The sequence below is a fragment of the Lynx canadensis genome, chromosome E2 (assembly GCF_007474595.2).
Source record: "Lynx canadensis isolate LIC74 chromosome E2, mLynCan4.pri.v2, whole genome shotgun sequence".
In the NCBI taxonomy this organism is placed as follows: Eukaryota; Metazoa; Chordata; class Mammalia; order Carnivora; family Felidae; genus Lynx; species Lynx canadensis.
Window position 1 is genome coordinate 18526789 of NC_044317.1, and position 12991 is coordinate 18539779.

Here is a 12991-nt window from a genome sequence, read left to right on the forward strand (position 1 = left end):
ACAAACATTTAAAGTAAGGCCTGTTTCTAAGTCAGGGCTGTTGGGTAAATGCTGTGCAGCTAACCCAGGTGAACCACAGGTAAGGAAAATATTTTCCTGGCAGTTCCATGCCTTCCCTCCTGCCAAGACTCAGTATTCCTATTCTTCCATAAGTTTTGCACCTTCACCAATACCCCCACACACACACACATATTCGCTTCTTGGGGATGGCTGGTAAACCCACGCCGAGCTTCTGTTTATTAAATCCCAGGTCTGTACTAATTTGCCTGACTAGATGCTTCTTACTCATCCAGTGAAAACTCTGCATTGTCCTGCTTGTGTGCATCTGGGGCCTCCCTTGTTAAGCTGTCAGGCCGTCAGGCCCCCTCCCCCTAAAAGCTAAAACACTGGATAGGCTGTGTGCACATAACCTCCAGACACCAGTCCTGGCCAGAGCCTGGCCCTCACCTATCCTGGGAGTGCTGCTGAGAGGTCCAAGTCAGCCAAAGTACAAAGTGTTAAGTCCCTTCAACAAACAGGAGCTAAGATACACTAAAGGACATAGACTGAGCCTAGGAAAGCTCTCAGTCCTAGTGGAGAGTGGGGACATGTGAGAGACTGGTTCAGTAGCCGTGCACGAAGGGGAATGCTGTGCTTCCACCACCTTATTTATGATTAGCTGGAACTAACCCTAGGAAGGCAGAGAACCAGTTCCTTCCCCAACCAGGCACCTGCACAACCTGTATTCCACCCCTCCTCCCCACCAGAGACTTGTTTCTCAAGTCAGTGCCAAGGGGCCGAGAGCAGAGACTAGAGAAACATTTGTCATTGCAGTTCACAGATAAACGGAAGTCCCCAGGGAAGTGGCTTTTTCTAAAGTAACAGAGAAGGGGGTCATGTTTTATGGAGCCCAAGAAGTGTCCATTTGTGCCCAAATACTTACAGTAGATAAGGCTAGCTTTAAAGATATTTGCCTTTCCCTATTGGCTTTGAGCTAAATTACTTGGACCTATGGATAAAAACATCACCTCACTCCTGTAATCTCCCATCTAAAGAAGAATAAAAACAGCCAAGAAAATGAATCACCGGGTCACAAATCCCAATTCCTCCACACTGAAAGTGTACCAGGGCCAAGGTATCTGTACAAGAGTTATGCCTGCAGGAGCCATGGCTGGCTCCAGCTGTGGTCTTCACTGACTTAAGTAACTGCAAGCCCATGTGTGCCAGATGCTGTACTAAGTGTCAGGGCTAAAATGGTGAAATTCAACCCCAGCTTAAAATCATGAAGGATTCAAAACCCTCAAGAGAAGTGAAGGGTCACAGTCGGTTCAGTTCTCAGTTGCTCCTTCTCCCAATCCACTGACAAACTGGGACCATTTGGTGCAGTTTCCAAACTCTGGAGTGAGCTGGGCCAGGAACTCTCTAAGAACCTTACGAGGCCAGGGTCCATGTGCTCAGGGCCCCTTTATGGAGAAACATGGTCAGTGAAGCATTTCTACTCTCAGGATCAGCCTGGTCCTTGAGACCTAGGGCAGAGGCCTGTTGGGAGGCCTATTTCCCCATGTTTCAGGAATACTTAAATGAGTCTTTATCAAAATAAAATGGCGAAACCCAAATTAAAACCTTACTTTCTGTTTAATTCGTTTTGCCAAACAAACACAGTGAAAACTTTAGTCTGACTAATTGTACAGAAAATAGAATTTGTAACCAGTAGCAAACATAACAAGATAAACCTAAGTCCCTGGCAAGCTGGATCTTCAACAGCAGGTCACCTAGATCCCCTTGTAGATGGCCTCCTGGGGAGAGAGGTCCTAAATAGGCAGAGGCACAGTTCCCATCAGAATCACAGTCTGCACCTGGGAAGGAAAAGCAGGAAAAGGAGAACTGATGTTACTTGGATCTCTTATCACTACACACGGAAGAGTTGTCCCAATGCTGGCCAACCTCAAGGTGTTGTCTTCCTAAACCCATAGTCCTTGGGCAGCCGACCTGCATTCTGAGGGGTTAAGTTTCAAGTTCAGTGGTTCTGAAGCCTCTGCTTAACCAGAACCTGCAACATAAACAGGGGGTGAGGTGAAGAATGGGGGACAAAGTCATAAATGCTGGTGTGTCACCTGTGCAGAGTCTGAGGTCCCAAACTTCAGGACCTTGCTTCAGGAGAAAACAAGAGACGGTGTCAGGTCACCAGCAAAAGAGTCCAGCTGCCCTAAGCTTCAGTACTGTCAACCAGTGTCCCAGGAATATAGGGGAGTTCACCAGCAGCGGCCTAAGGTCCCTCTAGGTCCGGGAGTCCAGCAAGCCAAAGGGGGAGGGGGGGGCGTTCACATTCCGTGCTTCTTTCGGATGACAGCCATGGCCAGCAGCCGATCCTTCTCGCGGAGTTCTTCTCGTAGCTTGGCCTCAGTGAGACGCAGGTGGCGGATGCTGCCTTTCATTTCCTTCATCTTCACCTCCATCAGCGCCAGGATGTCCCGCTGCTCGTTCAGCTTGCGCAGGAGCTCCTCCTCCGTGGTGCCTGACGACAACGAGTATGAGTGGTCGGAGCCAGTATCAGGGAAGCCCTCTTCACCCACCACCACCAACTGGGGACCCAAAGGGCACTCTGCGGCCTCCAGCCCTGCTGTAGCAGCCTCTAGCTCCGACGCGGCGGCGGCGGCGGCTGCGCCCTCGGCGGCGGCGAACTCCACTTGCACGGTCAGGTCGATGGGTTTCACGTCTTCGCCTGTGGGAGTGGTGGGCGCTGGGGGCACGGACCCCGGAGCCTGGCTGCTGTCTACAGCGGCCTGAAGGGTGAGGAGCACAGCAGCAGAGGCAGACACCAGGTTCGGCTGCAGCTGGGAGGCCTGGGCAGTGGAGGCTGACGGCGACGACTGCTGCTGCGGCGGTGGCTGTTGCTGCTGCTGCTGCTGCTGTTGTTGTTGCTGCTGTTGTTGCTGCTGCCTGCGGCGAGCGGCTGCAGCCCCGGCGGGTCTGCGTGCTACTTTGCGCTCGTTGACGCCACGCAGCGGGAAGATGGTAGGGACGCGCACCGTGTAGGTCTTGCGGCCGCCCTGGAAGTGGACGCTGCAGAGACGGTGGCCCGTGGTGGGCTGAAAGGTGGAGAAGCACCCACTGACGCCAGCGCGGGACACGTTCTTGAGCCAGAGACGCCGCAGTTCAGCGTCCTTGGGAAACGTGTAGAAGTGCAGCGCCTTGTCCCGGTGTGAGTTGTTGTAGCAGCCCGGCACGCAGCACGTAAAGCCTGGCATGGCTGCGCCGCGCGGCCCGCCTCGGCCCTGCCCACCGGCCTCCTAAGCCCTTCGACGGCCCGGTCGGTCTGCCGCCGCCCGCCCCCTCGACGGGCGGCGCCGGGCGGGTCTTTAGGCGGCTTCCCACTAATGCCGCCCGGCGCAGCCGGCCTGGCCCGGCGCCCCGTGCCCAGAATACGCTTCCCGCCGGCCCGCGCCGCGCCACCCACCCGGCCGCCCGCCTGCGCTCCAGAGTCGGCCCCGGGGACGCCGCGAAGGACCGCCCGGGAAGGAGGACTACGCCCCCCACAATGCACCACGCCAGAAGCTGCTCACTTCCGGAGCGGGGGAGTGATAATTCCAGCCGCTTTCCTGGGCGCCGCTATGGCCCACGCAGAACAGATTCTTACTCCCACCCGGCTAATCCCCGGCCGACTATAGAGGCGTATTCGGTCGCATCGCCGTCTCCTGACCGCCCTTCGCAAGGACCTGGAATCCTGATACGGCGGCCGGGGGGGGGGGGGGGAGGAGGCGGGAGGCGCGCGCCTCTGTAGTGCGCAAGCGCCCTGGGTATTTGCCCACAAAAACTACAAATCCCGCAATGCCTTGCGCTGAACTCGGCTACTGTGGCCTGCAGCGCCGCCTAAAGGAGAGGCCGGGTTACAGGGGACTAGGAGTTGGGTGAGGTTGTGCCAGCGACAACCTTGCCGGAAGCGGTTCCCCAATCACTGGCGGTTGTGAGTCTACAGCATTCCTGCGGGGCTTGGGTGGGCGACCGGGGCTTCAGTGCCCAGAAAGACCTCAGGAGCCCCTTTCTCTGCGTTGAGCACTCTCCTAATTCAGCCGCTGTTTGCGATGACTCACTTACTGACCCAAACACCAGTCACCAATAGATGGCTTACTGTGTGGCGGGCACAGGGCAGTGCGTTGGGAACCTTGCAGGAGCTGACTGACCAGGCCTGACTGCTGCGAGGGATGAGGGTCCAACTTTTGGATAATAGATGTGAATGCACCTGAATGGATTTCTAATCACAGAAATAAGTGCTACAAAACAATGAACAGGACAGAGGAAAAAATGGGAGGCGGAGTCCCAGGAAGAAAAAAAAAACGGTGAAAAGCTGGAGTGGGGAGGAGTAGCTGGCCCTGAGGCAAGAAAGAACTAAGCTCCGCCCTTCAAAACCTGGAAGATGCCAGGCTGGGTAGCTGGAGCGCCAAAAGATACCAAACTGGGCTAAGTTAAAAGATTTGGGATTTAATTCTGCAGAGGACTGGGAGCTGTTGAAGTGTGTTGAACCAGAGGATGGACAGGATTTGTATTGTAACAACACCCCTCCCCACTCCTCTACTTCTAAGGAGAAAACGTTCTAAAGGACCAGAGAGGCTGTGGAAAACCAGGGAGGAGGCTGGGAAGTCTTTAGGGAAGTTACTTGCAAACAGCCCTCCTTTGCTGAGTTCCCCCTTTCTCTGCTTCTTGCCTTTCTTCACCCTTTCTCCTGATTCTCCCTCCTAATTTTTTTTCCCTCCTGATTACAAACCATGGGTGTGAAATTGGAGCCTAGTATAAACTACTTCTAAGTATTTGATATAAAAACAAGAAAGATACTGCTATTTACAAGCATGTGAAAGAAAAAGGAACACCCCAAGTTAACTGTTACATTTTTAAAAGTTTTATTATAAGAGGAACCCATTCTTAAAATATTTTGTAAACATTAAAAAAAAATTTTTTTTTAATGGGGTGCCTGGGTGGCTCAGTCGGTTAAACATCCAACTTCAGCTCAGGTCATGATCTTGTGCTTTTATGAGTTCCAGCCCCGTGTTGGGCTCTGTGCTGAGAGCTCAGAGCTTGGAGCCTGCTTCAGATTCTGTGTCTCCCTCTCTCTCTGCACCTCCCCCATTCGTGCTCTTTCTCTCTCTCAAAAATAAACATTAAAAAAAATTTTTTTTAATGTTTTGGAAAAATACAGGACAATGGCAATGAACTATTTGTCTGGTCCAACATGCAAACATCACCCTTGCACTTTGTGTTCACAATCAACGTGCTCCATGGTTATTGGCATGGGTTTCACAGACCCATACCAGAAAGAAGTTCCATTCCTCCTGGCCTATGCAGCTGAGGTCCACAGCTTGAACCCCCTTCAAACTTAGAAATGCAGTCCATGTTGAAAAATGTGCATTCATTTGGATGAATATACAACAGTAAAAACATGAATACACACTTTGTTAAATGATTAAATGTTTATGAAATGTATGCAGTAGAGATAAAGCAAAAGATCATTGTTACATTGTTTTGTATTTTCATTGTCATACTATTACTGATAGAATTCTATTCTTGTCTCAAGACGTACCTTCCTCAAAAAATATTAATGAGGTCAAATTTACATCGTTTCTTCATGCACAGAACATTGAAGATGCTCAATAAAATCGTACCTTCCAGTACATAAAATCACCTCTAATCTACACATAATCTTTTATACTTAAAACATATCTAGAATGCATAGCTCTCTCCCCACCCCTACTGCCCTGCCCACCCTCTATCTTGTCACCTCTGGAAAAAGGCTACAACCTTGTCACAAGTCTCCCTGCTGCCAATCTTGCCTCCTCTACAAAATCTGTTGTTCACATGGATACCAAAAAAAATATGGTTATGTAATTCCTCTGCTTAAATCCTTCCAGTGGCCTATTGCATTAAGAATAATGTCCAGGGGCGCCTGGGTGGCGCAGTTGGTTAAGCGTCCGACTTCAGCCAGGTCACGATCTCGCGGTCCGTGAGTTCGAGCCCCGCATCAGGCTCTGGGCTGATGGCTCAGAGCCTGGAGCCTGTTTCCGATTCTGTGTCTCCCTCTCTCTCTGCCCCTCCCCTGTTCATGCTTTGTCTCTCTCTGTCCCCCCAAAAAATAAATAAACGTTGAAAAAAAAATTAAAAAAAAAAAAAAAAAAAGAATAATGTCCAAACTCCTTTCCCGAGCCTGTAAGACCCCACATGGTCTGCTCCTTGCCTGTCTTACTCCTCCCTCCCTTGCTTCATGCACTCAGTATTTTCTTTTTTAAAAGTAGCAAATATAAAGTTTAATCAATTATGTAAAACACATAGACACCTCATCTAGGAGCAAAAGGATAAGACCATAACTCAGAACTCAAGTTCTAATTAAATTTCCATGAAAATTTAAGAAAGGCTGTCTTGGTGAAAAATGTGCTAATAGAGTCTCTAGCATTAACAGAACTTTGAAAGCCAAATTTCGTCTCAAAATTGCACGTGTTTGGAGATCATAACATTTCTGCTGCATCACAAACAGCCCACTAGCTTTTGAGCCTGCAGCCTGGTCTCTCCTGAGGCTGAGTAGTTTTCACAAATGCAAATCTGACCAGATCACATATAGGATAAAATTATTTTTTCCTGGCCCAAGTGTGCCTACTCAACTAGGAGAGGGAGATGGGAATAAGAGACATTCTAATAGTGACTGCTATTTATTAAGGGCCTGGCTTACTATATATCAGACACTGAGCTAAACATTATCTCAATGAGGGGCGCCTGGCTTGCACAGTAAGTAGAGCATGTGACTCTTGATCCCAGGATCCTGAAGTTGAGCCCCATGTTGATGTAGAAATTACCTAAACAAACTTTAAAAAATTATCCCATTGGATCAGTACAGGCCCCTATTAGGTGGGTATCATCCTCAACTTGCAGATGAAGAAACCAAGTCTTCGACTGATGACACACGTTTGCCCAGGTTCACTCCCTGGTAACAGTGCCTCCAACCCAGAGTTTACAACCACCGCGCCAGGGTCCCCTGAGCGGGTAGGGTTGGAACCGCAACTCCCGTGAGGCTGTGCGGCAGCCTCGCGGCCTGCCGACTCGCGAGAGTTGGCTCAAACGCGGCGGCGGGAAGGCGGTGGAGCGGCCCACCTGAGCAGTTGGGTGGGAGAGCGAATGGCTGAGGCAATGGCGGATAGCTACAGCCAGGACAGCGAGCCTACCACACGCACGTTGCTGCGGCGCGTGCTGGATACCGCGGACACACGCACCCCGCAGCGACGCCGAAGTGCTGGAATTGGGTATGTGAGGGCGCTGCGCGAGCATATGAGCAACCAGAAGGATTAGGGGGTTAGGTTTCCGTGGGAGACCCCGTTTGGAAAGGGAAAGGGGAACTGAGTCTCGGAGAGGCGCAGGACAGGGTTCTGAGAACTGGCTCCACCCTTCTAGCTAGGCTCAGGTCAGCTGTTGGTGCCCGCCGCCCAGGGACTCCAGGCTGACAAGTCTCGGGACCACGGACCTCAAATCACGTTCGGGTCTTTGGGTTTCGGCCTCTGGTGAAGGATAGGCGCTCAGAATCTGGCCTTTTGGCCCGTTCTACGGGCCATCTTCCCCGACATCAGCCCAGAGTGTGTCGAAGCATCTGCCCTGCCTCCTGTGTGTCCTCCACCTTTCCCTGCACATTCACTCCCCTTTTCCTGGAGGGTCCTTCTGAAAGATGGGAAAGGAGCTATAGAGAACAGCCTACGTAGAATTCGGGAGGCAGGAACTAGAAAGATGTTTTGCTAGGGAGTAGGGAATTGGCTTGACGTAGTGGCAGTGACAGTGGACGAGGGCTGTGGTGAGCTCATGGTGCAGAGGGTGTGGAATTTGGCATCAGCCAGACAGGGGCAGTGCAGTTCTTTTATAGGCGCTGGGAAGCTGTTCGTTGTAGGTTTTAGACCTATAAGTGATGTGGGAGCTATGCCTTGGGAATTTGAGGGAGACTGGAAAGAAGAGACTAGGACTGGCATGACCCATGTAGAAGTTGCTGTCAAACCCTGACAGGCATTTAAAAGCCTTCAAAATATTTAAAATCCTTCTTGGGTTGTTATTTTTTTTAATGTTTATTTATTTTTGAGAGAGAGAGAGAGCATGTGCACTAGAGGGAGAGGGGCAGAGAAGGAGACAGGGAATCCCAAGCAGGCTCCGCACTGTCAGCACAGAGTGCGATGCTCAACCGACTGAGCCACCCAGGTGCTCCCTTGGGTTGTTATTTTAATGTCAGGAATGGATACTGTTCCATTTGCTTCTCTTGTCTGTGTGGCTAACCTCTGCTTCTAAGAAAGTCAGTTCTGTAAAGGTTTCCTCAGTCCCTCTCTCTAGGTAGGTCATTATGGTCCCTCTCTATTCCCATAGCCCTCAGGTTCCCCTTCATCCACAACCTTGTTGATACAGAGCTGAGAACAGGCGCTAGTGGAGGGGCAAGTGGTTTCTCGTTCCTTGGCCTTGAGGGAAAAGGGCTTTAGGCCAAGATTCCTGATGAAAGCACATCTCTGCATCCTCTAGTTTCCTGTCCCTACTTAATTCTCAGAGCAATTGGTCTTTACACAGTGCCCAGAAATCCCTACTTGAAACACCTTCCTCCAGGAGGTTGAGCAGCTCAACAAAGACGAATGCAAGGCGGCGTTCCCAAAGAGCCAGGGTAAGTGCCCCAGCCCATTGACCCCTACAGGGCTCTTGCTGCATTCAGGGGACCCTGAGGTCTAGCTCTGCTCTGGAGCCCACCTTGAGGGAATCTCAAGGCAAACAAACAGACTGATTACTTGATGCTTTCACCCAAAGTCTGTTGGCAGATTGGCCCATGTTCAAACCAGTGGACACCTGGAGGAACAGACACCCCGGACTCTGCTGAAGAACATCCTTCTAACTGGTGAGTGAACACTGGCTTGCTGGTCGGAGTTAGACACCAGTCCCATGGTATCTCTCATTCAGGGCAGCCTGCCCTGCCAACCTTACTTTCTTCTTGCTATTTTGGCAGCCCCAGAATCTTCCATCATGATGCCAGAGTCAGTGGTCAAGCCAGTGCCAACACCGCAGGTGGTCCAATCCTCTAGACAGGAAAGCATTCGGGGCAGGTGCACAATGAATTCTCCCCCTTGCACTGGGCTGTTGGGTAGCTCTGATCAGGGAGCCTCTTGAGGGTCCCAGAAGCCAATATTGGGCTTCCTGGCCTGAGATAAGTTTCATCCTTGTAGCCTGGAGCTGCAACTTCCTGAGCTTGAGCCCCCTACAACCCTGGCTCTAGGTCTGCTGGCTCCTGGCAGGAGGAAGCGGAGGCTGAGATTGTCAGTCTTTCAGCAAGGAATAGACCAGGGGCTGCCTCTCTCCCAAGGTAAGACCCTGGACAACACTTGTGGCCACCCTCTTTTGTCCTCTGGAGAGGCTGAAGAGGCCTGAGACAGGGCTGTCATGAGCCTAGAACTTATCATGGTTTCTTTTTAAATTCTCTTGCAGAGCCTTGTGGGAATGCCAGTGCCTCTTCTCTCACCAGGTGCTGTTGTCTGTTTGGGGGTTGGTGGAGAGGCTTGGGGAGGGAGGTATTGATTGGGATGGAATCTGACCATATTGGTCCCTGCCAGTATTAGCTTCATAGCATAATGGCTGTGTTCTTAGAGATGAGAGCCCCAGGGCAGATGGGAGTATTCTCCCAAAAATTGGGCTTCAGGTACCTGACTTTCCTTCATGGCTCCTCCCTCCCACCAGTTCCCTCAACTTGACCTTTGCCACACCTCTTCAGCCACAGTCAGTGCACAGGCCTGGTTTGGCTCGCAGACCTCCCACCCGTCGAGCTGTAGATGTGGGTGCATTTTTGCAGGATTTGCAAGATACTTCCCTGGCCTTGGCTTCTCCAGGTAAGGTTGAGATTTCCTTCGGCCCTGTGGGGAAAGCTCCCCCACTCCCATGGGAGGTATGCTGAGTTCAGGATTACTCCTCTGTCAGGTCAAGGACAGTGAGCAAGCCTGACTAGTAGGTCTATGAAGAGTTTCTGCTTCCTTTCTACATGATGTCCCTTGTCTAAATGGAGCCCCAGTCTTAGCCCCACATTCTTGAGAAACTAGAGGGCTGAGGGTAGGAAAGGTGTGGTATGGTGACTGGGGCTTTTGGGGAGATTGATTGATAGGGCTCAGGTTTAAGGATCAGCTGGCCAATCAGAACTGACTGGGGAGCCTGCTTCCAGAAGACAAGTCAAATTTACTAGAGTAGGAGGATTCCAGGTAGAGGGAGCAGAGTGAGAAGTGGAGGCATGGGTGAGCAGTTTGGATGGGACAAGCTGTGGTGGGTGGGAATATTAGGCCTAGAAGCAGGAAGATCACTGTGGAAGCTCTCTTAGAATACTAGGAGGTTTTCTCTAAAGGTCACTTGGGGCAGACTCATGGAGCCCACTGCCCAGGCCCTGGTGACAGAGTGTCAACTGCCTTTGATCTCCAGGTAACAGCCTCAGAACCCCTGTTGCTACCCTGCCAACCGACACCGTGTTGGAGGACACTCAGCCCTTCTCCCAGCCCTTGGTTGGCCATTCCCCCAGTGTGTACCACTCCCTGCCCTGTCTCTCTTACACTGAGGCTAAAGATGCTGAGAAGGCTGTCAGTCACAGGACACAGAGGAGTGGGCCTAAGCTGCAGAACCACAGTGAGTATGTGGGCTTTTCCTTCCTCGGTCCCATTTGTGTGTCCTGCAGAGTCCCCTGGCTGTTGGTCCCTCTTAACGTCTCAGAGCAGAGTTAGTGTTGGGCCAGGATACTCCACAAACAAGTACCTTGGGTCTCCCTCTGGGCTTTTCTCCTCAGTGAGCTAGAATGGATTTTATTACTTTATCCTTGAGCTACATCCTTCTCTAACTTGTATTCTCTCCCTTGATTCAGGTCCTGGAAAACCAGCCCAACTTCTGGCAGGAAAGGCAAAGAAGGTTGATGCCCTTGCTATGAGCTTCCCAAACACCAGCAGTGCTATCGCTGGAGAAGATGAAGTAGAGCCCTTACAGGGTGGAGTTGGTGAGAACGCAGAAGAGAGGATGGAGGAAAGTTTAAGTGTGAGTGAAGTGAAGGACACAACAGGAACACAAGGATCTGTTAGGACAGACAAGTCTGACAGAAATGAAACGTCAGAAGCTGTTGAGGCCAAGGAGCCAGAGGGATCTTCAGGAGATGAGAACATCTCTGGTAGGACAGGTAAGGGTCCCAGTGCAGGGATGGGGGAGTGACTTGGTGACAGCTACATTCAGTCCCTAATCTGAGGAGTTGTATATCTGGGTTGTGTTTCTGGGCACAAGTAGTCTTGGGTCAGGGAGACTCTGAGGGGCCCGTTGCTTAGCGGGCCAGACGTAAAATGGGGCCCTTGAGGAACAGGACAAGGAGGCTGTGGGTCTTCAGAGTTGGGTGAGCCCCCTATAATCCTGCCCTTCCTCTACAGCAAGTCCAGAATTGGCCTCCAGCACCACTGAGTTTCTTCAGGCCAGGCAACTTCAGTTTCTTGAGTCAGCCCCACCGCCTAGCACTGCCATGTAAGATTCTATGACCTTGTTTTGCATGGGCTTCTCGGGAAGGGAGCAGGCTTCTGAGCTTGGCATTGAGTACCACAGGATTATCCCCCTTCTCATTAGTATGCAGATGATCGCCCAGGAGAGCACCCTGAGGTGGGCTCAGTGAGGCTCACTGAGTACATCTGTCATCCTGGTGCATGCTTCCACATTCTGAGAGGAAACTGGGTAGGGGGATGTTTCTAAGTTAGTATATAGTCAGAGAAGGCTTCCTGGAGGACGATTAGCAGAATCAAATAGGCAGAAATGGGCTGAGGGGAAGGAATGTCCGTCCATACAGAGGCCTGAGGGTCATGGGCCTGAGCAAGTACCAATTTATGTAATAAATCTAGACTAGGACATTGGGTCCAGACTGGAGGATCAGGGCTGCAGGGAAAGACCAGGCCTCAGTGTGGTCCTCTGTCCCCACTACCCCTCAGCACATAGTTGGAGTTATTGGTTCAGGTTAGCCAGGGAGTAAATGGGCCCTAGTCTTGGCAGGAGCCAATAAGACTTGTTTTTTGTTTTGTTTTGTTTTTGTGTTTTGTTTTGTTTTTAAATTTATTTGTTTATTTTGAGAGCAAGAGAGAGAGAGAACCCCAAGTAGTCTCCACACTGTCAGCACAGAGCCTGATTCAGGGCTTGAACTCACGAACCAGGAGATCATGACCTGAGCCAAGATCAAGAGTCAGATGCTCAACGAACTGAGTCACCCAGGCACCCCAAGACTTGTTTTTGACTAGGGACCTCTTCACGTAGCATTTTAGCTAACTATCCACTCTTGCCCCCAGCTTATCCTCAGAGCCTCTGGAGCCTCTACCGACCAGGCTTCCTCCCAGGGCCAGAACCCTTGGCCCCAGGCCCCGTCAAGATCCCCACAAGACTGGACTGAACCACTATGTGAAACTCTTCAGCTTCTATGCTAAGATGCCCATGGAGAAGAAGGCTCTTGAAATGGTGGAGAAGTGGTGAGTCCTGGACACTCGGGGTGGGGAGAGGAGCCCCTCAGATCATGAACAGTCAGTTCAGTCTTTTCTACCCCAACCCTCTTTGGCAGCCTGGACAAGTATTTCCAGCATCTTTGTGACGACCTGGAGGTGTTTGCTGCTCATGCTGGCCGCAAGACTGTGAGACCAGAGGACCTGGAACTGCTGATGCGTCGGTAAGTGGGCAGAAGCAGGGAGGTGCTGGATGTGGGAGTGCTGACACTGATTCTATATCTATCCTCTGCTACAGGCAGGGCCTGGTCAACGACCAAGTCTCTTTGCATGTGCTTGTGGAGCGGCACCTGCCCCTGGAATACCGGCAGCTGCTCATCCCTTGTGCATTCAGTGGCAACTCTGTCTTTCCTGCTCAGTAGTGGCCAGGACTCAACACTCACCCAGTCCCTACCTAGGGCCACTTGGCCCCACATATTCTTCCAGGTCTCCTCCCATCCCTCCTCACCATCAATAAAGTGTCACAAACAGAATGTGCT

At 51.3% G+C, this 12991-nt stretch overlaps 2 protein-coding genes across 2 annotated transcripts; one reads left to right on the top strand and one right to left on the bottom strand.

The window, feature by feature from the left end:
- Window positions 1-1595: 1595 nt before the first annotated feature.
- Window positions 1596-3646, bottom strand: THAP11 (THAP domain containing 11). Its single transcript, XM_030298995.1, has 2 exons — window positions 2094-3646; window positions 1596-1835 (listed from the first exon to the last, which is right to left on the bottom strand). Exon 1 carries the CDS (start codon window positions 3225-3227, stop codon window positions 2301-2303), a length of 927 nt encoding a protein of 308 aa, XP_030154855.1. The 5' UTR covers window positions 3228-3646; the 3' UTR covers window positions 1596-1835; window positions 2094-2300.
- Window positions 3647-7085: 3439 nt separating this feature from the next.
- CENPT (centromere protein T) lies at window positions 7086-12985 on the top strand. The gene is made up of 13 exons (XM_030297840.2): window positions 7086-7259; window positions 8551-8641; window positions 8782-8869; window positions 8978-9074; window positions 9195-9331; window positions 9454-9490; window positions 9703-9851; window positions 10429-10629; window positions 10862-11167; window positions 11409-11499; window positions 12306-12482; window positions 12572-12676; window positions 12751-12985. Exons 1-13 carry the CDS (start codon window positions 7135-7137, stop codon window positions 12872-12874), a joined length of 1728 nt encoding a protein of 575 aa, XP_030153700.1. The 5' UTR covers window positions 7086-7134; the 3' UTR covers window positions 12875-12985.
- Window positions 12986-12991: the final 6 nt, after the last annotated feature.